The 16,074-nt window shown below is 36.6% G+C and overlaps 1 protein-coding gene across 5 annotated transcripts in view; it reads right to left on the minus strand.

Annotated features, from left to right (window-relative positions):
* dnmt3bb.1 (DNA (cytosine-5-)-methyltransferase 3 beta, duplicate b.1) overlaps positions 1-15,996 on the minus strand; it is a 43,163-nt gene extending 27,167 nt beyond the window's left edge. For 4 of the 5 annotated variants that reach the window (XM_027145068.2, XM_027145067.2, XM_027145069.2 and 1 more), the window contains exons 1-2: positions 15,775-15,996; positions 10,539-10,643 (exon numbers count right to left, since the gene is read on the minus strand). In XM_027145068.2, coding sequence (XP_027000869.2) covers positions 10,539-10,598 — 60 coding nt within the window. In that variant the 5' untranslated portion in view covers positions 10,599-10,643; positions 15,775-15,996. Of the gene's footprint in view, positions 1-10,538; positions 10,644-15,699 lie in introns of all 5 variants that reach the window. The other variant, XM_027145070.2, reaches the window with a different exon arrangement.
* Between the last annotated feature and the right edge of the window lie 78 nt (positions 15,997-16,074).

Raw genomic sequence — 16,074 nt, forward strand, 5'->3', positions numbered from 1 at the left:
TACAAGATTGTATATTGTATGCTGTATATTTTAAGAAATAAAAACTTAAATCCTAAACTTGTGTCTTATATCCTTTTTTTTGTATTTTAAAACCAAATTTCTTTGGAGTATAGTAGAAACAAATGGAATGGCCCTGTTGTTCCAATACTTTTGGAGGTGACAGTGGTTCACTATCACAAGCCTAAAGTAATTTTTTGCAACAGATTAACATTATCATTCTTAATCCAGGTCAGGGTTGCGGAGGATCCTGGACCTACCCTGGGAACACTGGGTGAGATGGGAATACATACTGAATGGGATTCCAACCCATCATAAAGCACGATTCAGACACCTATTTCACCTAAATTACCAGAACCAATCCACCTATATGCATGCTTCAGGGAAAATTTAAACAAAAGGTTTTCCAGCTGGAAGTAGAGTAGTATCATGGATTGTTTACATTTTCATTTTATATTCATGTATAATCTCCTCCAGATGTAATCTTGATACTCAGGAAGAATAAAATAACCAAGTGTAAGCAGAGTGTTAGCAATTATACAATTATTTCAGAAATTTATTTATTTTTTTAATGTTAGCAATTATACAATTATTTTAGAAATCATACAACAATGTGTCTTTCCAAGCCACATGTTGACAACTAAAACTTCTCCCAACAGGTGAAAAGTGTTCTCTCAACGTGTGACGCAAATACCATGAATGTTGAAAAACTACATTTTTGAAAATTTTGCTAACTACCTTATTCCCAAAGCAACTACAACTAAAAACAACACTGAAATTTGTTGTTTGAATGTAAAAAGGTGGTAATAAGGTAACTGATTTGCATATTAACACAAAAAACTGCTGTTTTAGGGAGTGTGTGATCTTGCAACACTGCACCAGTGTTAGGCATCTTTCAAAGAAGATAAAAGTTAGGGCAGGTCTGAACATCAACACTGCCTCCTTTTTCCCAATGATAAATCACACACAGGGCCGTTTTCAGACTACAACAGTCTCCTCTAAATGAAATGAAATTGAGAGACTGGCTTTGTTACGCTAGATTTTATAAAAAAAAAAAAGGAAAAGAAAAAAAAGAAAAGAAAAAAGAGGCAGGCAACCAGGAAAAAGGCCCAACTAGCCTGCTGCAATGGAAGAATGGGGAGTAGGCATGCATGTGCAAACATAGCAGTGACCTTGAGGAGTGCAGATGGTCAGAACATAAATATCATAGTTTCATTTGCTAGGAGAAGAAGAAAATTCTCTTGGTGCAGATGTCAAATGAACCTGATAAAGCTGTCAAGTTATATATATATGTTTTTAGCAGTTGGTAAGTAAAAAAAAACTAGGCTGAGTGTATGTCTCACATGTATGTCCATGTACACGAACTGAAAAACATAAAGAAGCATTAAGCATTCCCTATGAAGGAGCAGCCCAAAGTGTCTCCAACCAATGAAAAAAAAAATTCTTTTTTGCATTATATATCAAGTCCAGAAATACAGCCCATTAATTATTTAAATCTGTTTACTAATTCATATTTGTTAGCTTTCTATTTTTCACCTAGATGTTAGCTGCTGTAGGAAAACAAAGCAGTATGCCCACAGTCCATATACTGTAGTAAAAAAAAAAGAAAAATGAGTAGATTGTTTGATTGTTTTTTTTTTTCAGACAGCTCTGATGAAGTCTGTTCTTAAGGATCCCTTTAACTGATATATCAAACCCCACAAATGGTGAACGTCCATCAAAGCTGTCATTATCAGACTGATTCTCATATAAGAGGCTGTGCCAATTGTCAAAGGAGGAGAACTCTCACACCCTTTTTGGCAACACCTAGCAGTATACAACTTCCCTGACCTGTTTATCACAAGCTGGTTCCACACTAAAGGTTTATCAGTGGATTTTGGGTTTACACTTATACATACTGTAGGTGATTTCCCACACATAGGTGATACACTATGTATACTGTGCACCTTTTCCAAAAAAATCCATTTACTGACTGAGCTGAAAAGTCAAGAGAGAGAGAAAGCGAGAGAGAGAGAGAGAGAGAGAGAGAGAGAGAGAGAGAGAGCAACCTGAAAAGGAATGTTAATTAATAATAGTGACAAAAAAACAGATGGAGTGGTAAACCATTCTCCTTTCTCATTAATGCTCAATGTTAATTACCTTAGAAGTTTGGTTACTAGCCAGTAGTTTCCAGCTGTAAAGAAACTAATGATGCGTGCTGTATTATTAGTCACATCATGCAAGTTAACAGTCCAGTTTGTCTGTTATCTGTGCACTGTTGTTACACACAAGCCTTAAAGAAGTATATACCTATGAACAATCATCGTTTCGAACTATTTTCAGTCATCAGCTCTCTATTCACTGGCTTCTAATAAAATGCTCATAAATGAAAATTGAGATCAATTTCTTGTTGACAATGACATGAGGCAAGACTTTTAATGCTCTTTTACTTTCCTCAGATTGTTTATGAATAAGAACCTTCTCTCACATATTAGCTGGACTTAATATTCAACCACCGAAATGGTTGACATCATATTAGCAGTTTTGCTTCAATTGGAAGATTTTACTTTTCCGAAAGAGCCAAGTTTCCTACGGTACTATTCTATGTACAGTATATATTTATATAACATTTCACCCACCTAGCGGATATCATGGTTAGAAGGCCTGTATGATTTCAGTTGGCACTCATATGCTAACAGCTAACAGTTATATGGTCAGTGTGTTAGATATAAAGCTAATTAAAACCTTGAGATAAACCATTTTGAAAGAAAAATTCTGGATCAGTCATATGTTCTGGAATAGTATGACTTAAGGTGTTGGTTTAATGAGGTTTGATGAAGTTAGAAAACTGTTAGGTCTGTGCTTGTAGCATAATAATCTGAAATAACCAAATGTGTGTAGAAAATTAGTTTGGTTAATGGTTAAACTGAGCATGGGTTAGCGTGGGTTAGGGGGGTAGCTTGACGCAGACTACAAAGGCAGTGAAAGCCTTGAAGTTTTAAAATACATAGTGATATTTCTAACATTAATAATAACAACAATAATAGCAAATAAATTGTGACAATAAAAAACACATTTTCTATGTAACCTCTTTAAATTTATATTTACACTCTTAAATAAAATACTAATAAAGAAACGACAACACATTAACTTTTTCTAATTTTAGGCCATGAATAATTTTCTATGATGGGAAAGGAAACGTACGAAGTGCTCAGTGCTCACAGAACTGAAGTGCTCTCAGGCACAACACGGTCTCTGAATGATCACTTCACTGCTCCATCCTTGTGGATATTGTAGTGTTCAGGCGATTCCAGGCACCATATTTTCTTATTAATGACCACACTTACTTTTAATCACATGATTTCCACTCATACAGTTAAAGATACTGTTGAAATGCCACAGATTGTGCACTGACACGAATGTGAAGTTGTTTTTCATGTCTTCACCACTAGGCGGTGAATGCATTGGGTTTTTGTAGGTGTCTGTGTCCATATGAGCGAGATTCTTAGCATGATATCAAAGAATGTTTGAATGTTTGTATGGACTGAAAAGAAATTATGATTGTAACGAGCAGTTGAACTGAACCTTGGGTCTTTTTAATCGATCCAAGCAGGGCCATAGTCCCATCGAATTAAACATCAGAAACAGTTTGTCAAGAGATTTCTAAGCTTCTTTAATAGATTCATTTCATTTTGAGGCATATTAATTTTGAGGCAGGGTACTTGCAGATTTTTCAAGACGCACGTTGTGACATCAGAATGTGCAGTCAGACGAATTCCTCTTCGATTCACGTGCGTCGAACAATTACATATATTTATTCACCGCTAATAGTTTAAAAGGAAAATCTGTGCTTGCAATTTCACCATTTGAAATGGTTTTCCACATAAAAAGCAAAAAAACCTGCAGCAACTTACAGCTGTTTCGGCTGCAACAATTACAAAAAAAAAACCTCTCCAAAATACTGAAGGGACTTTTGATTGATGCTCTTGGCACTGAGCTGTTTATGTTCACATAAGCTACTTAAAATATAGGATGCTTCAGTACCGGTGAGGGAACCAGCACATGACTTTTTCTAGCTAGATACAATAAATAGGTATTAATCACTAGTGTCTTGGTATAATTTTCATGAATATATCAGTAGATTTAAAAACCATCATTGTCGCTGTTACTATAGTAAATCACTGCGCAAAAAAATAAATAAGTCTTGATAAAGTGCAAAATATGTCTGTATGTAAGTATGAATTTTATGTCAATTGCAATTGCACTCAATAATATAAAAGATGATAAAACATAAAACAAATATGATAAAACACATTTCAGTGTTAAGATAGAAAGACCTGAGAGAAATAATGTACCTCATTACAGTAGCAGGTGATAAAAAATAACCAAAGCAAACTATATACCTGGACCGTTTTCAGCCTCCTACCTTGAAACACGGTATTATGTAAAAAAGCAAAGATGCTCAAGGGGCTTTTTAAGGTTAAGTGGAGCTGGAGTTGTGTTGAGACTTGAAGATGGGACAGTAAGACCTGGACTGATTGTGGATCAGACTCTGTAATGCCCTCTGACACCTGGTTCCACAAAAACAGTTGGAGATGTATAAAGAGATTACAGGTTGTCTATCTTGCACATTAGTGGCCTTGTGTGCAGACATGCTTTAAGTGCATGCTCAATCAAAAGCTTTGAGAGGATGACCTTATGGGTTATCCTGAATGCGTTGATACAGATGTCCCCTCCAAGAATGTCTGAATATCGTGTCTATTTTTTTGTTGTTGTTGTAGTTAAAAGCTGAAGAAATTTAGGTTTGAGACCAAATGATGAATATGACTATACAATACATCAGATTTCATTCTGTCACTTTTGGCAGTGGGTGTATTTATACAAATATAATAGTGTATAGGTGTATGATCTGTGCTGGTAAGAAAGTTTCCTTTTGGTTGATGGGCAGCTTAATGACACGCTGGCATCATATAAAACGATAGTCATTAGAAGAGAAGAATTTAGGGCTTTTACTCAAGAGTGTGTGTTTGTGTTATGTGTGTGTGAACATCCTTATTCCTGAATATCTGACAATCTCAAACTTGTGGGGTTATTTGCTCCCCATAATGGATTTTTTTAACAAGAACTGCATCTCCTTACAAGGTCCTCAGCTGCTGTTGCATTTCGGTAATTTTTTACCAGAATGACACTCATCGTTCACACCACACCTGTGCCGCATGCTGTAGGTTCACACATCCTGCCAACGTTCATACACGTACTCACATGCTCTGTTAGTGAGCATTTTGACACTTAACTGCACTGACAGACATGTTTATGATGATTTAAAGGTTGAAAAGGAACATGATCATGTCTCAGCTGTGGTCGGAGAAGAGATGAGTTAATCCAGAAGGTAACGCAAGATGTTTATCAACTGTGTCTTATTACCACCAGTCTCTTTCAGGTACTCCCATAACCAGAGAGAGAAAAAATTGAGAGAGAGAGAGAGAGAGAGAGAGAGAGAGAGAGAGAGAGAGAGAGAGAGAGAGAGAGAGAGAGAAGAAAAGAAGCATAAAATAATATTGTTATTATAAATATTATATGCTTAAATTTTTTTTATTAATTTGATAGCACACACCAAATGCTAGAGATGGTTTGTCCCCTTTTGGGTGAATTTTGGAAAGTGCAATAAGACAATAAATGCTGACGTTCCAGTGCACTGAAAACATAATGCTTGAGCATACAAGACATTCTATACAACAATGTCTTGTGGCAATGTTTGGGGAAGAACCAAGACTGATGTAGTCTCATCTGTTCTCAAACTTGCCCATATAGAGTATATACTTGTCTGTTTGAGCTTTAGCAAACTACCAGTTTAGAAAATTTCTGCTCTATTTCAGTACTTTCTATAGACGCATCCCAAATCGCACACTTATGTACTGTTCTATCCAATTATGTATTATAAATAGTGTGTAGTGCATTACACTGAAAATTCCAAGAAGGAGAAATGCACCCGGATGATAAACATGTGGAATGTTGGAGACTTATATTAGTCCATTTGTGTGAAAAAAAAATCGCTCTATTGTCCTAAAGCTAGTGGGGTGGCATTATATATATTTGACATCTCATCGACTGGGTAACGGCTTATTCTTCCTGTTTGGTAAAATACCATTAGTGCTCCATTTGTGTCAACACTACGCTTCTAAAATTCATACTCGAAGCAGTACAAAACAGTGTGTTGTGTAAGTGCATAGTGTGTAGTATGTCGTGGATGATGCAGAAATTAATGCAGCTTTTGGCTGCATTAATTTCTGCATCATCCAAATAACTAGGCGCAAGTCTTGTTATCCTGTTATCAGTAGTTTGAGAAATAACAAACCTGTTCAGAAAATTTAGGATTACTCTTTTAGGTATTATCAACAGATTTCCTCACATTATGTCATGAACCGAGTGTTCTGTCAAACCCTTGCTCCACAAAATGCTATTTAAATTCCCATCTTTAAAAATGAATGAATGAATGAATGAATGAGTATGAAAAGCAAAAAGCTGTGTGCTGGGTGAATTTCCTTTTTATTTTAATTGTGTCAGTTATGAAATTATTTAGTTCTAATCTATATAATGAATGGAGCCATTCTAAAAAGAGCATAATTACATTTTTAATTTGAATGAATTTTGTATTCGGAAGTTCATAAAGCATTCATTTAGTGGAAAACGGGCAAAACTTTACGTCATTGTAAGGTTCTTTCTGTCTTTCTTTCTTTCTTTCTTCCTTTCTTTCTTTCTTTCTTTCTTTATATATACTAATATATATATTAACTTCAACTATATTCCATGCCACACAAATTCACACCAGATACAGAGACAGACAAGGAGCAAGCAACAGATGGACAGGGAATGTGCTGGGATGTGTTAGTCATACAGGAAGGCAGAGAGAGGGTACAGTTGGATCAGTTGGATATTTCCCATTAGAGCAATTAATGGAAAAAAGAGACTTAAAAAAAGAAATCCCCTCCCTTTCTTACTCCCACTGCTCTCCCTTACTCTACATGAAAGGTCTGCTGTGTGGGTAAATGCCCCCTCTCTCCCCAGTATGCACCCGTTAACCCTGTAACCACACACACACACACACACACACACACACACACACACACACACACACACACACACACACACACACACACACACACACACACAGCAACCAAGAACACTCCCTAAATCCACATGCCACTGGATCTAGTCTTCTGCACACAAGAGTGATGTCTCCCTGTACCATGAGGGCAGACTGGGTTCCTAAAACTAAAAGTCAAAGGCAGCGATCAAAGAGAACACATTCAAAAAAATACTATGATAATAAAAACACTACAATGCATCCTTCTCATCCTTCTATTGCAGAACTAGATGAGACTTCAAAAACAGAAATGATCAGAAATATTTATCCCTGTATAGCTAAATCCTTTTTATAACTTGTTTAATAATGTTTTATACAAATGTATTTATTCAAAAAAATGATTATAACACTAAAACAAAGACTGTGAGACATAAAGTGAGGGAGCCAGAGTTACTTTCCACAAGTACAGACCACAAATGACAAAAATATATAAAGAAATTAAATAAAGAATGAATATTTTGACCAATGTTCTCTGCATAAACTGACAAAAATAACCAACTAAATTATAATGTTGCTGTGCATCACGTTCATTTGAATTTGAAATCATATGATAAAGAAAACGAAGGCACAACAGAGAAGCCCACACCCTACTGTTGCAAATTCAGACCCCATGATGCCATCCCGTGTCTATGGTTACAGCCTCTGTGGCCTGTCTCTCTGGGTGGGAGGGATGGCATACACTCTCTCCGCTTTCTGCAACACTAACCAATGGCTCATGTCACTGTGCTCAAGTATGCAGAATACGGCAGATAGAACGTTTTTCTACGTTCGTACTTACAGCGACTATCAGCTACAAAGCAAGTTGTTCATTTTCGAAGAGACCCGGAGATTTCCAGCTACATGAGTGGCGGCAACCGTCGGTGACTATATGTGGGTTTGTCCAGTGATGTGACAAATTTGAGAAGTTTAAGTTTAACTTAATGCAAATTTAGAGCAACTTTATGAGATGAAGACGCACGAGCGGTGACAAAGATCACACAATGCTTCTCCTTCATCTCGTATGAAATTTATATACAGACACCAAATCTCTCTCCAGAACATTTTATATTAGTAGCAAGAAAACTGATTTGTTGTTAAGTGGAAAGCTACTTGTGCAACTCGCCGATAAACATTGTTACTATGGCCACCAATATTAGGAACGCCTTCGTAGACGTAGTTTCTTTGATGTACTTAGTCGGCTTCATGTGTATAGAACAACAGGTAGAAATAGCAGGTCTCACAAATAAAATCCTTCATGCACAAATGAAGTCTAGAAGTAAATTAGGACATGACCAAAAGAGAGAATTATCATTCTACAAAGAATATAAATGACGTGCTGGATGGAGGAATGAACCAAGTTCCTCTTCAAAATTCCTCCAAACTTGTTTGAGATTACAAGAAGCCCAGTGCTGCTGTTCTTCTCTTCAGGAAACAGAAAAATCAAAAAATACAACTTAAGAAAGTACAGTGCACTGTGTAAATCCTTATACTTGAGGGATCTAATTCAGTAAGTTATCTTAAATGTAGATTATCTAGTAACTACTATGTACAGTACCTCTACTTGTATTGTAAAGTTTTTAGTTGAAGCTCAAAATTTCACTTATTCTATTTTATGATGTTAGTATTAACTTTCTTTTCAAAATAATGTTCATAAAGAGTGTCAATAGTTTTGCCTTTTAATGTATTAATCTAGTCTGAAATATTATTTGTTGGTTTTAACTTCTGTACAAAAAAACTCTGAATTACATTTCAAATGTATTTCAAATAAAGAATTTATCTCTTTTAATAGTTTGCAACTCATTATATTTTAGTATATTTGTTTATTCATTTTACTCTCCTATTTTCTCCCTAATTCACACACAACAGCCAGCTCGTCATCATTCAGCCACCAACTAGGGAGGGAAAAGCTAACAAGCATGAAACCAGCAAACCACATATTTGCACACTGCTGATTAAACTCCTTCACAGGGCATAAATACAGTACACATGTGGAGGAAAGATTACGTGACCTCTTCCACATACATGAACTCACAGTCCAATTCTGCTCACTTGGCTCCTGGTTAAACTATAGTCAGGATTCAAACTCTCCTATCACTAAGGAGAACGTTTTGCTTTGGTGTCATTTGGAAGCCTTTTTCTGGTAATTGATGAAATTAAAACTGTTCTTGCTACCGGACTCAAAGATTTTGGACCCTAGATTATCATCGAATCAATCATTCATTCCAAGTGTGTCTGTTGCCCATAGCTACACACAAATGGGCATGCATGGTTGGACCACTCACTGACCTGAATGTAATGAGCATTCATTAATATTGCCCACACAGCACAAAGAGCCCAGCTTCCCTTCAATGCACAGAAGGAAGATGCAGGAGTCTACACTCCCAATGGTAAGAATAAACGAACAACCCTGAAGGCCACATAGATTCAGCCAGTGAGCGTTTTGGAAATGTTTACCCCAAACTCCTTTTAACATCTCGTGACTACAGTAATATAGTAAATTCCTGCACTACGTCTGCTTGGGTTACTTCATCAGTTGAATTTTCAATTACTATATAAACAATATAAACAAATGAATTCTTTTTTTCACCACAAATCTGATATAGAACACTTTTAGCTTTCAGTGTGAGACATTTTTTGTCTCCTTTTGGTTAACCTTACATACAATATTAAAGATTGAACATAATGCATTCAAATTTTAAATGCTTATGGATAGAGAACATCTCAGAGAGTAGAAATGGGATTGATATTTACATTTAATTTAAAGATATAAAAAATTTTGTGTTGTTTTGGGGTTCCTGGAACTCCTGGAATACATTATCCCCAGTTAGGCTAAGTAAAAACAGAAATACTTATAAAAGTCTATAAAATCTTTCATAAGTAGATTATAAAGCCCTGATAGTCAACTTTTATTTGAGCCATAAAACACCACTGTGGAGCCCCTAATTTATATAATTTTAATCATAATTTGGCTGAGAGCATCAAGACTAGTGCTTGTAGCACCATCATCCTTCATGCTTGCTTTGGCTCACTCTGGTATTAGTACACACTTGTTTTAGGTCAGTTAATGGAAACTAGCAGAATTGGTAGCTCTTGTCATATGAACTCACAATCCTGACAAATAGTAGGATGAACAATTGTTTTTTGTTTACCACATGTAAACCACATGTTTATCCCTTAGCACTAGAAAATAGCACAAAAGCTACGCACACACAGAAAGGTTCGTGCTGGACGTCAAAATTTAGGAGTGTGTGTGATTGAATGCTGCTGAATACCAAATACCTACAGGGGACCCCTTGCAGGTCTATAACTCTACCTCACACTTCAATGCTGCACAGACATGCAACAAGAAATGGAATCCACTGCATTCACGATAGTGTGTGTAGGTTTGCATGTGTTGGAGATATCGTTTACACTAGAGCTGAGGGTCACAAATTCTTACCGTGGCTGTCATCTTGTCGCTTTCTGCCATAATAGCGGAGGAATACTTATTGGATGGCATCACCGCTTGGGTAGTATCTCCTGCTCTGTTTTCTTGTCTGCTAAGCTGTAACAAAAACAAGTACATATAAATAACCTAACATTAATATTAATAAAAATCACAATAATAATAAATATTGTTATTAGTATTTTAATATCATAATTAGAATCATAATTTAACTAGTAGAAATAAATAACCACAGTGCATATAGTCTTCTCCAAACATATACGTTAACGCTTATTTTTAACGTTTAGTGCAAATGTAAATCTGCAACTTTAAGTCCAAAAATCATGATGTTATGTACCAGAGGGTCTGAAGAACTTCTTTTGCGTTAGCTATCTAAATGCTACATGATAAGGTAGCTAAATGTACAAAGTGCCAAAAATACAAAGTAAAAAGTGAAATCAATTACACAAAAACTAAAAGTGTACTTCTGCTAGAGCTTATTAAAAAAGGACTAATAACCGACAAGCACTTAAACCATAAGTGAATGAACTCCAAGTGGATTTTCTACAGGTATGTAGAGGTCACTAAGTCCATTGACCTTGAAGATGCAAGTCCCCTCTAGGAATGTTAATGGTAATGATTGGCTTAGGTGAGGCGATCCTTAGATCAGCCTGACTTATTTGAATTAACAGTACATAAAGGTACCTTCTTCAATCCTACATTATTCATGCATGCTAGCCGGCAGACAGACATGACCTATCTACCGACTGAGGACATGAATAACAATTGACAGTGTAAACGGTTGTTTAAACAAGCTTCTCGGATGAGTCTGGGTGGTGCTGATTTACTAAAACTGAATAACAATCATGCTGCCTTGTAAATACAACAAAGCTTACAACTATTTCTAAACAAACAGAGCGATAGCCCCGCCGGCCTGGTATGGCGAGACATCAGGTATGTGATGGAGTGTCTTATGTTCGGGCAACATGGTTGGCTGGTGTGGTTGAAAACATCAGATATTCTGACACTTTAAGGAGCTGAAGTGTTGAAAAATGTAACCTGGAAAGGTAAAGATGATGAAAAGCTGCTAGGCTTGTGTAAATAAAAAAACCAGTATGTGATTAGTGACTGTGTGAAACGTAAACTCTCATTTCTCCTCTGTCTATCACACATTGTCTTAAGCTGTCTTCATTTTTGAACAGGAGCAAAGCTGTACAAACATGGCCACACTAGCTGAACTTCTGTTGGCGGCTACGACTTACATTCCCCTTTCTCGTAACTATATACTGTAGTTACTGTGGTTAATATATGATCAAGAATGATGTTTAAACGGTGAACAAACCCTTATATACAGTTACAACAGGCAACACAAGGTATCCAGGTGCATCCTGTGTATAAATACAATGTACACTGAGAAACTAATCATTTGTTTTCACTTGAACACACACACACAGCTTGAGCAGATGTACCTCATTACATCCCTCTGTATTCTGAGTTATGATGTTTAAGAGTTTTTTTTATGTGGTTCCATAAACACACATATGTAGTACAGGGCACACACACACACACACACACACACACACACACACACACACACACACACACACACACACACACACACACACACACACACACACACATGCACACACACACACACAAACATACACTCAGTGCAGGCCACACCAAGGGAGTGTCTGTGAAGGTGAATAAGTGAATGAATGAGACTGAATGTGAGAATACAAAGAAAGGCTACATCAAAGGTGAAAGACTGAGCAAGGAGATTATGGACTAAACCTAATGGGAGGGGGCTTTCTGTATTTGTAGTGTTTGTGTGAGTGTGAGAGAGACTGAGAGAGAGAGAGATGGAGTAAAAGAACGTAAGAGAAATATATCAGAAATAGTGAATTAGAGGGAAAGAACCAACATGTTCAGTATGACTGATCAAATTCTGTTTGTAAATGGTTCATTTTAAGTACACCAATATTACTTTACATCAATTGGCTATCTGGAAACAGGCTATCTCTAAAAGCATAAACTATTTACTCTAGTAAAAGCTTCTGGACATCTCCAGGAATATATCATTGTAAACCAGGACTATTTAATCTTTAAAAACTTCAGTAACCCGCTGAATCGAAATTTCAACACCTCATTAGATGTGATTTGTGAACCTTTGAAAAACAGGAAAATACTAAAGTACATTCCATAATTTCTTCTCAATTACATGATACCTAATCCAGTCCCTACCTGCCCAGAGAACACCACAGAAAGGCAGTTCTGTGTGCATTTGTGTTCCCAGACATACTGTTTTGTACCTTAACCATGTTTTAGTTCATATTCATTAAGTTTGAATCACATCTAGAATGAGAAAATGTAGGAATGACCAAAAGGACCTTTTCTTGATGAGTGGCATCAGACTCTGCTATAGCACTCTAGTATATAGTATTCTATCTCATTTACCACAATATATTCAATTGCACAGGTAATTACAGACAGAATGGGGCATAGAAGCCTTTATTATCGCCACATATGCATTACAGTAGAACTCTTTTCTTCACATACCCCAACTAAAGAGTTTGGGGTCAGAGTGCAGGGGCAGCTATAATACAGTGCTCCTGGAGCAATGAGGGTTGAGGGCCTTGCTCAAAGGCCCAGCAGTGTCAGTGCTGGGCCTTGAACCCCAATCCTAAGATCAACAACCCAGAGCCTTAACCAGTTGAGCCACAACTGCCCCACCATTACCAGGGCTCTGTTTGAAGTGTTACAATAGGAAAACTCTGTAGGCATGTGGTTTTTAACAACCTCAGTCTGATAGTGAAAATCTTCCTCATTTACCTGAATACTACTACAAAATCATCTCATCCCATTTCTCAAAATCTTATTAGTAGGTCTGTTGGCTACTCTTAATATCCTCTAGGCATGAAAGATTGTATGAATTTGTGTGTGTTCTGTAATGGACACCGACCACATACAGAGTGTATTTCTACTTCATGCTAAGATCCACAGTTACAGAATGAATGAGTGAATTACTGAAATTTTAGGTTGTGGTGTAGTTTTGTGGTGTATTTTTTTTTTCAACAAAGTTTATTTTGTGACAGCAAACAACCCATGTTTTTAATAGCCGATTTGAAATAGCAGCACTTATTGCCTTTGCACTGCACCTCTTATTGCCTTTATTAAGAACTTTATTTCTTTTATTGCTCTTTTTTATTCTATTTTATTCATACACACATTTTTATTTTTACTTTTTACTTTACTGTATGACATTTAGTGTGGACAGCAAAGTAAGAATTTCATTGTGCAGGGAAACATGCTTTCTGTCTGTGCATATGACAATAAACACTTTGAATCTTGAATCTTGAAATGATTGTCAAGCTTTAGAAAGGCCACCAAATTAATTACGTGTCTGGCCAAGTCTTTGGCATAATACTACATCATCATCAAAATGTTTTCACATATTGTTTTTCTTATTTACATAAGAATTTTAAAAATACTGGAATTGTAATTGTTTGCCATATTGTATTACTGAAAAAAGTAATGAATGATAGTCAAAACATGTCCTCCACCATTGCCAGCGGTTCTCTTTGTTGATATATCTGGTGACTTTTAGACCCCTTTAGCAACTTTATTTATTTTAAAAGAGACCAATCACTGGCACTATTGTTTCTCAATGATTAATGACTGATCACCACTGATTCGAACAACTAATCGCTGTTCACCTTTGTTGTTTTTCCCACCTGTGCACTTCATTTGACTTTTTATACGTTTTATACTCTTCTATCTGCAATATTTACAATTAATAAACATATTTATATATTTGAAAAAATCCCAGTCTATGAATTGTAAATATTGTGTAGTACTTTATCAATTTATAAATCTTTACAGAAATTAAAGTTAATATGTTGTGCCATTACCAAAGTTCTTTCTATAAGTTATAACGTGTTAGTTTCTATTTTGATAAATATATTCTATACTGAGGAACAGTATTCCTACTTCAGGCACGTTTTGTTATGCAAATGAGCACGATAATGATATGAATATGCAAATTGGCTCATGGCTCCTCTCGTGGCTTCCAGCGACTTTTTTGAGCACGCGCTGTCTTTCCCATGAACAGACTTGGTAACGCCGTCCTGCACTAATCAACACGGCACGTGCACAACACTGTAGCAATAATACATCATCTTAAAAGTGTTATAATGTCGTAATAAGCCTATTTTAAACTAAAATTGGGAATATATCCTAATTATGGACTTATTATGCGGGGTAAGAGGAAACCAGTGACTCGTTATATATCAATAACAATATATATGTGTATATATATATATGTACATATATTGGTATGGTCATATTCCTGCGCGAGGGACTGGAAACGCTTTTGCGCGCAGTCACCAAAACGCGAGATATAGCTCTTAAAACGTGACAAAACACACAAGTGTACTCAAAAACAGAAATTTCATCTGCCAGGTGGTTTCGTCTGTCGTGTGTCGCCACATTTTCACAGACTTTTCCCTGACTGCATGTTGTATTCTTACGCAGACAGGTGGGTTTCTGGTAAAAAATATTCCCGTGTTCTGAACTATTTCCTTCCCCGCAACGTGAACAAAACTGAAGCCAAAGCCACACGCAACTTTCTGGATTGCAACAGAACAGCGATTATATCTGCAAACTCCAGCACGCGCTTCCTGTGTGCTCTGAGTAAGAAAGGAAAAAAAAAAAACGGAAAAAAAGGCTCTTGGAAATAGCTATTTGGTTTCGATAAAGGATTTCAGCACTGAATATCCAACTAGCACAAAAACAAACAAAAAAAAAAGTAGTGAAGCCGAATCCAAAATCTCAGCAATCATTATTAAACTGTAACTCTAATGTCGACCATGAAATGTCTGGGCCGTGTGTGATAGACATGCAGCAGAGGAACTTGGCGCAACAAAACGTCTAAAAGAAATCCTACGGATGATACAACGTGTTGTTTAATCGATTAAAATGTTTTATGCAAAGAAAAAAAATGAACAAATGTTCCAGTTTACATACATATCCCACTTACATAATCGTTCTTTACAAACTCCTAGCGTGTGATTTTTTTTTTTTTTTTTTTTTGCCATGGAAATTTTTTTTTTTTATTGCTGTTTAATTTGCATCATGAACTAAGAACAAAAGGGTGTAATATGCAGGTGAGATGTACCTTGGCACGTGCAGTCAGAACTCTCAGCGAGCGCGCGCTCCGAGCAGCTCCATGCAGAAGAGGAATGAAACTTACCTGTTGCAGGAATCCTGGTGTTGAAGGCGCGGGACAACACGACACTGACAAATCCTTTATGGTACTCCTGATGTTACCAAGCCGTCGCGGGGAGTCACACTTCACCTCGATCTCACCCACGCATTTAAACCCTTGGGGCAAATATGTAAATCTAGCCTCGTTCTTGCTCTGTGGCCGCTGCAGTGATCAGGCGTGACTTATTTCCCGGGTCTCGAATCATACCAATGCAAAACGAAAGGCATATTTACCTTATCAGCTCTTCTTTCTTTCTTGTAACACGCACCTGTCATTACTGTATTT

This window comes from Tachysurus fulvidraco, chromosome 23 (assembly GCF_022655615.1).
Source record: "Tachysurus fulvidraco isolate hzauxx_2018 chromosome 23, HZAU_PFXX_2.0, whole genome shotgun sequence".
Lineage (NCBI taxonomy): Eukaryota > Metazoa > Chordata > Actinopteri > Siluriformes > Bagridae > Tachysurus > Tachysurus fulvidraco.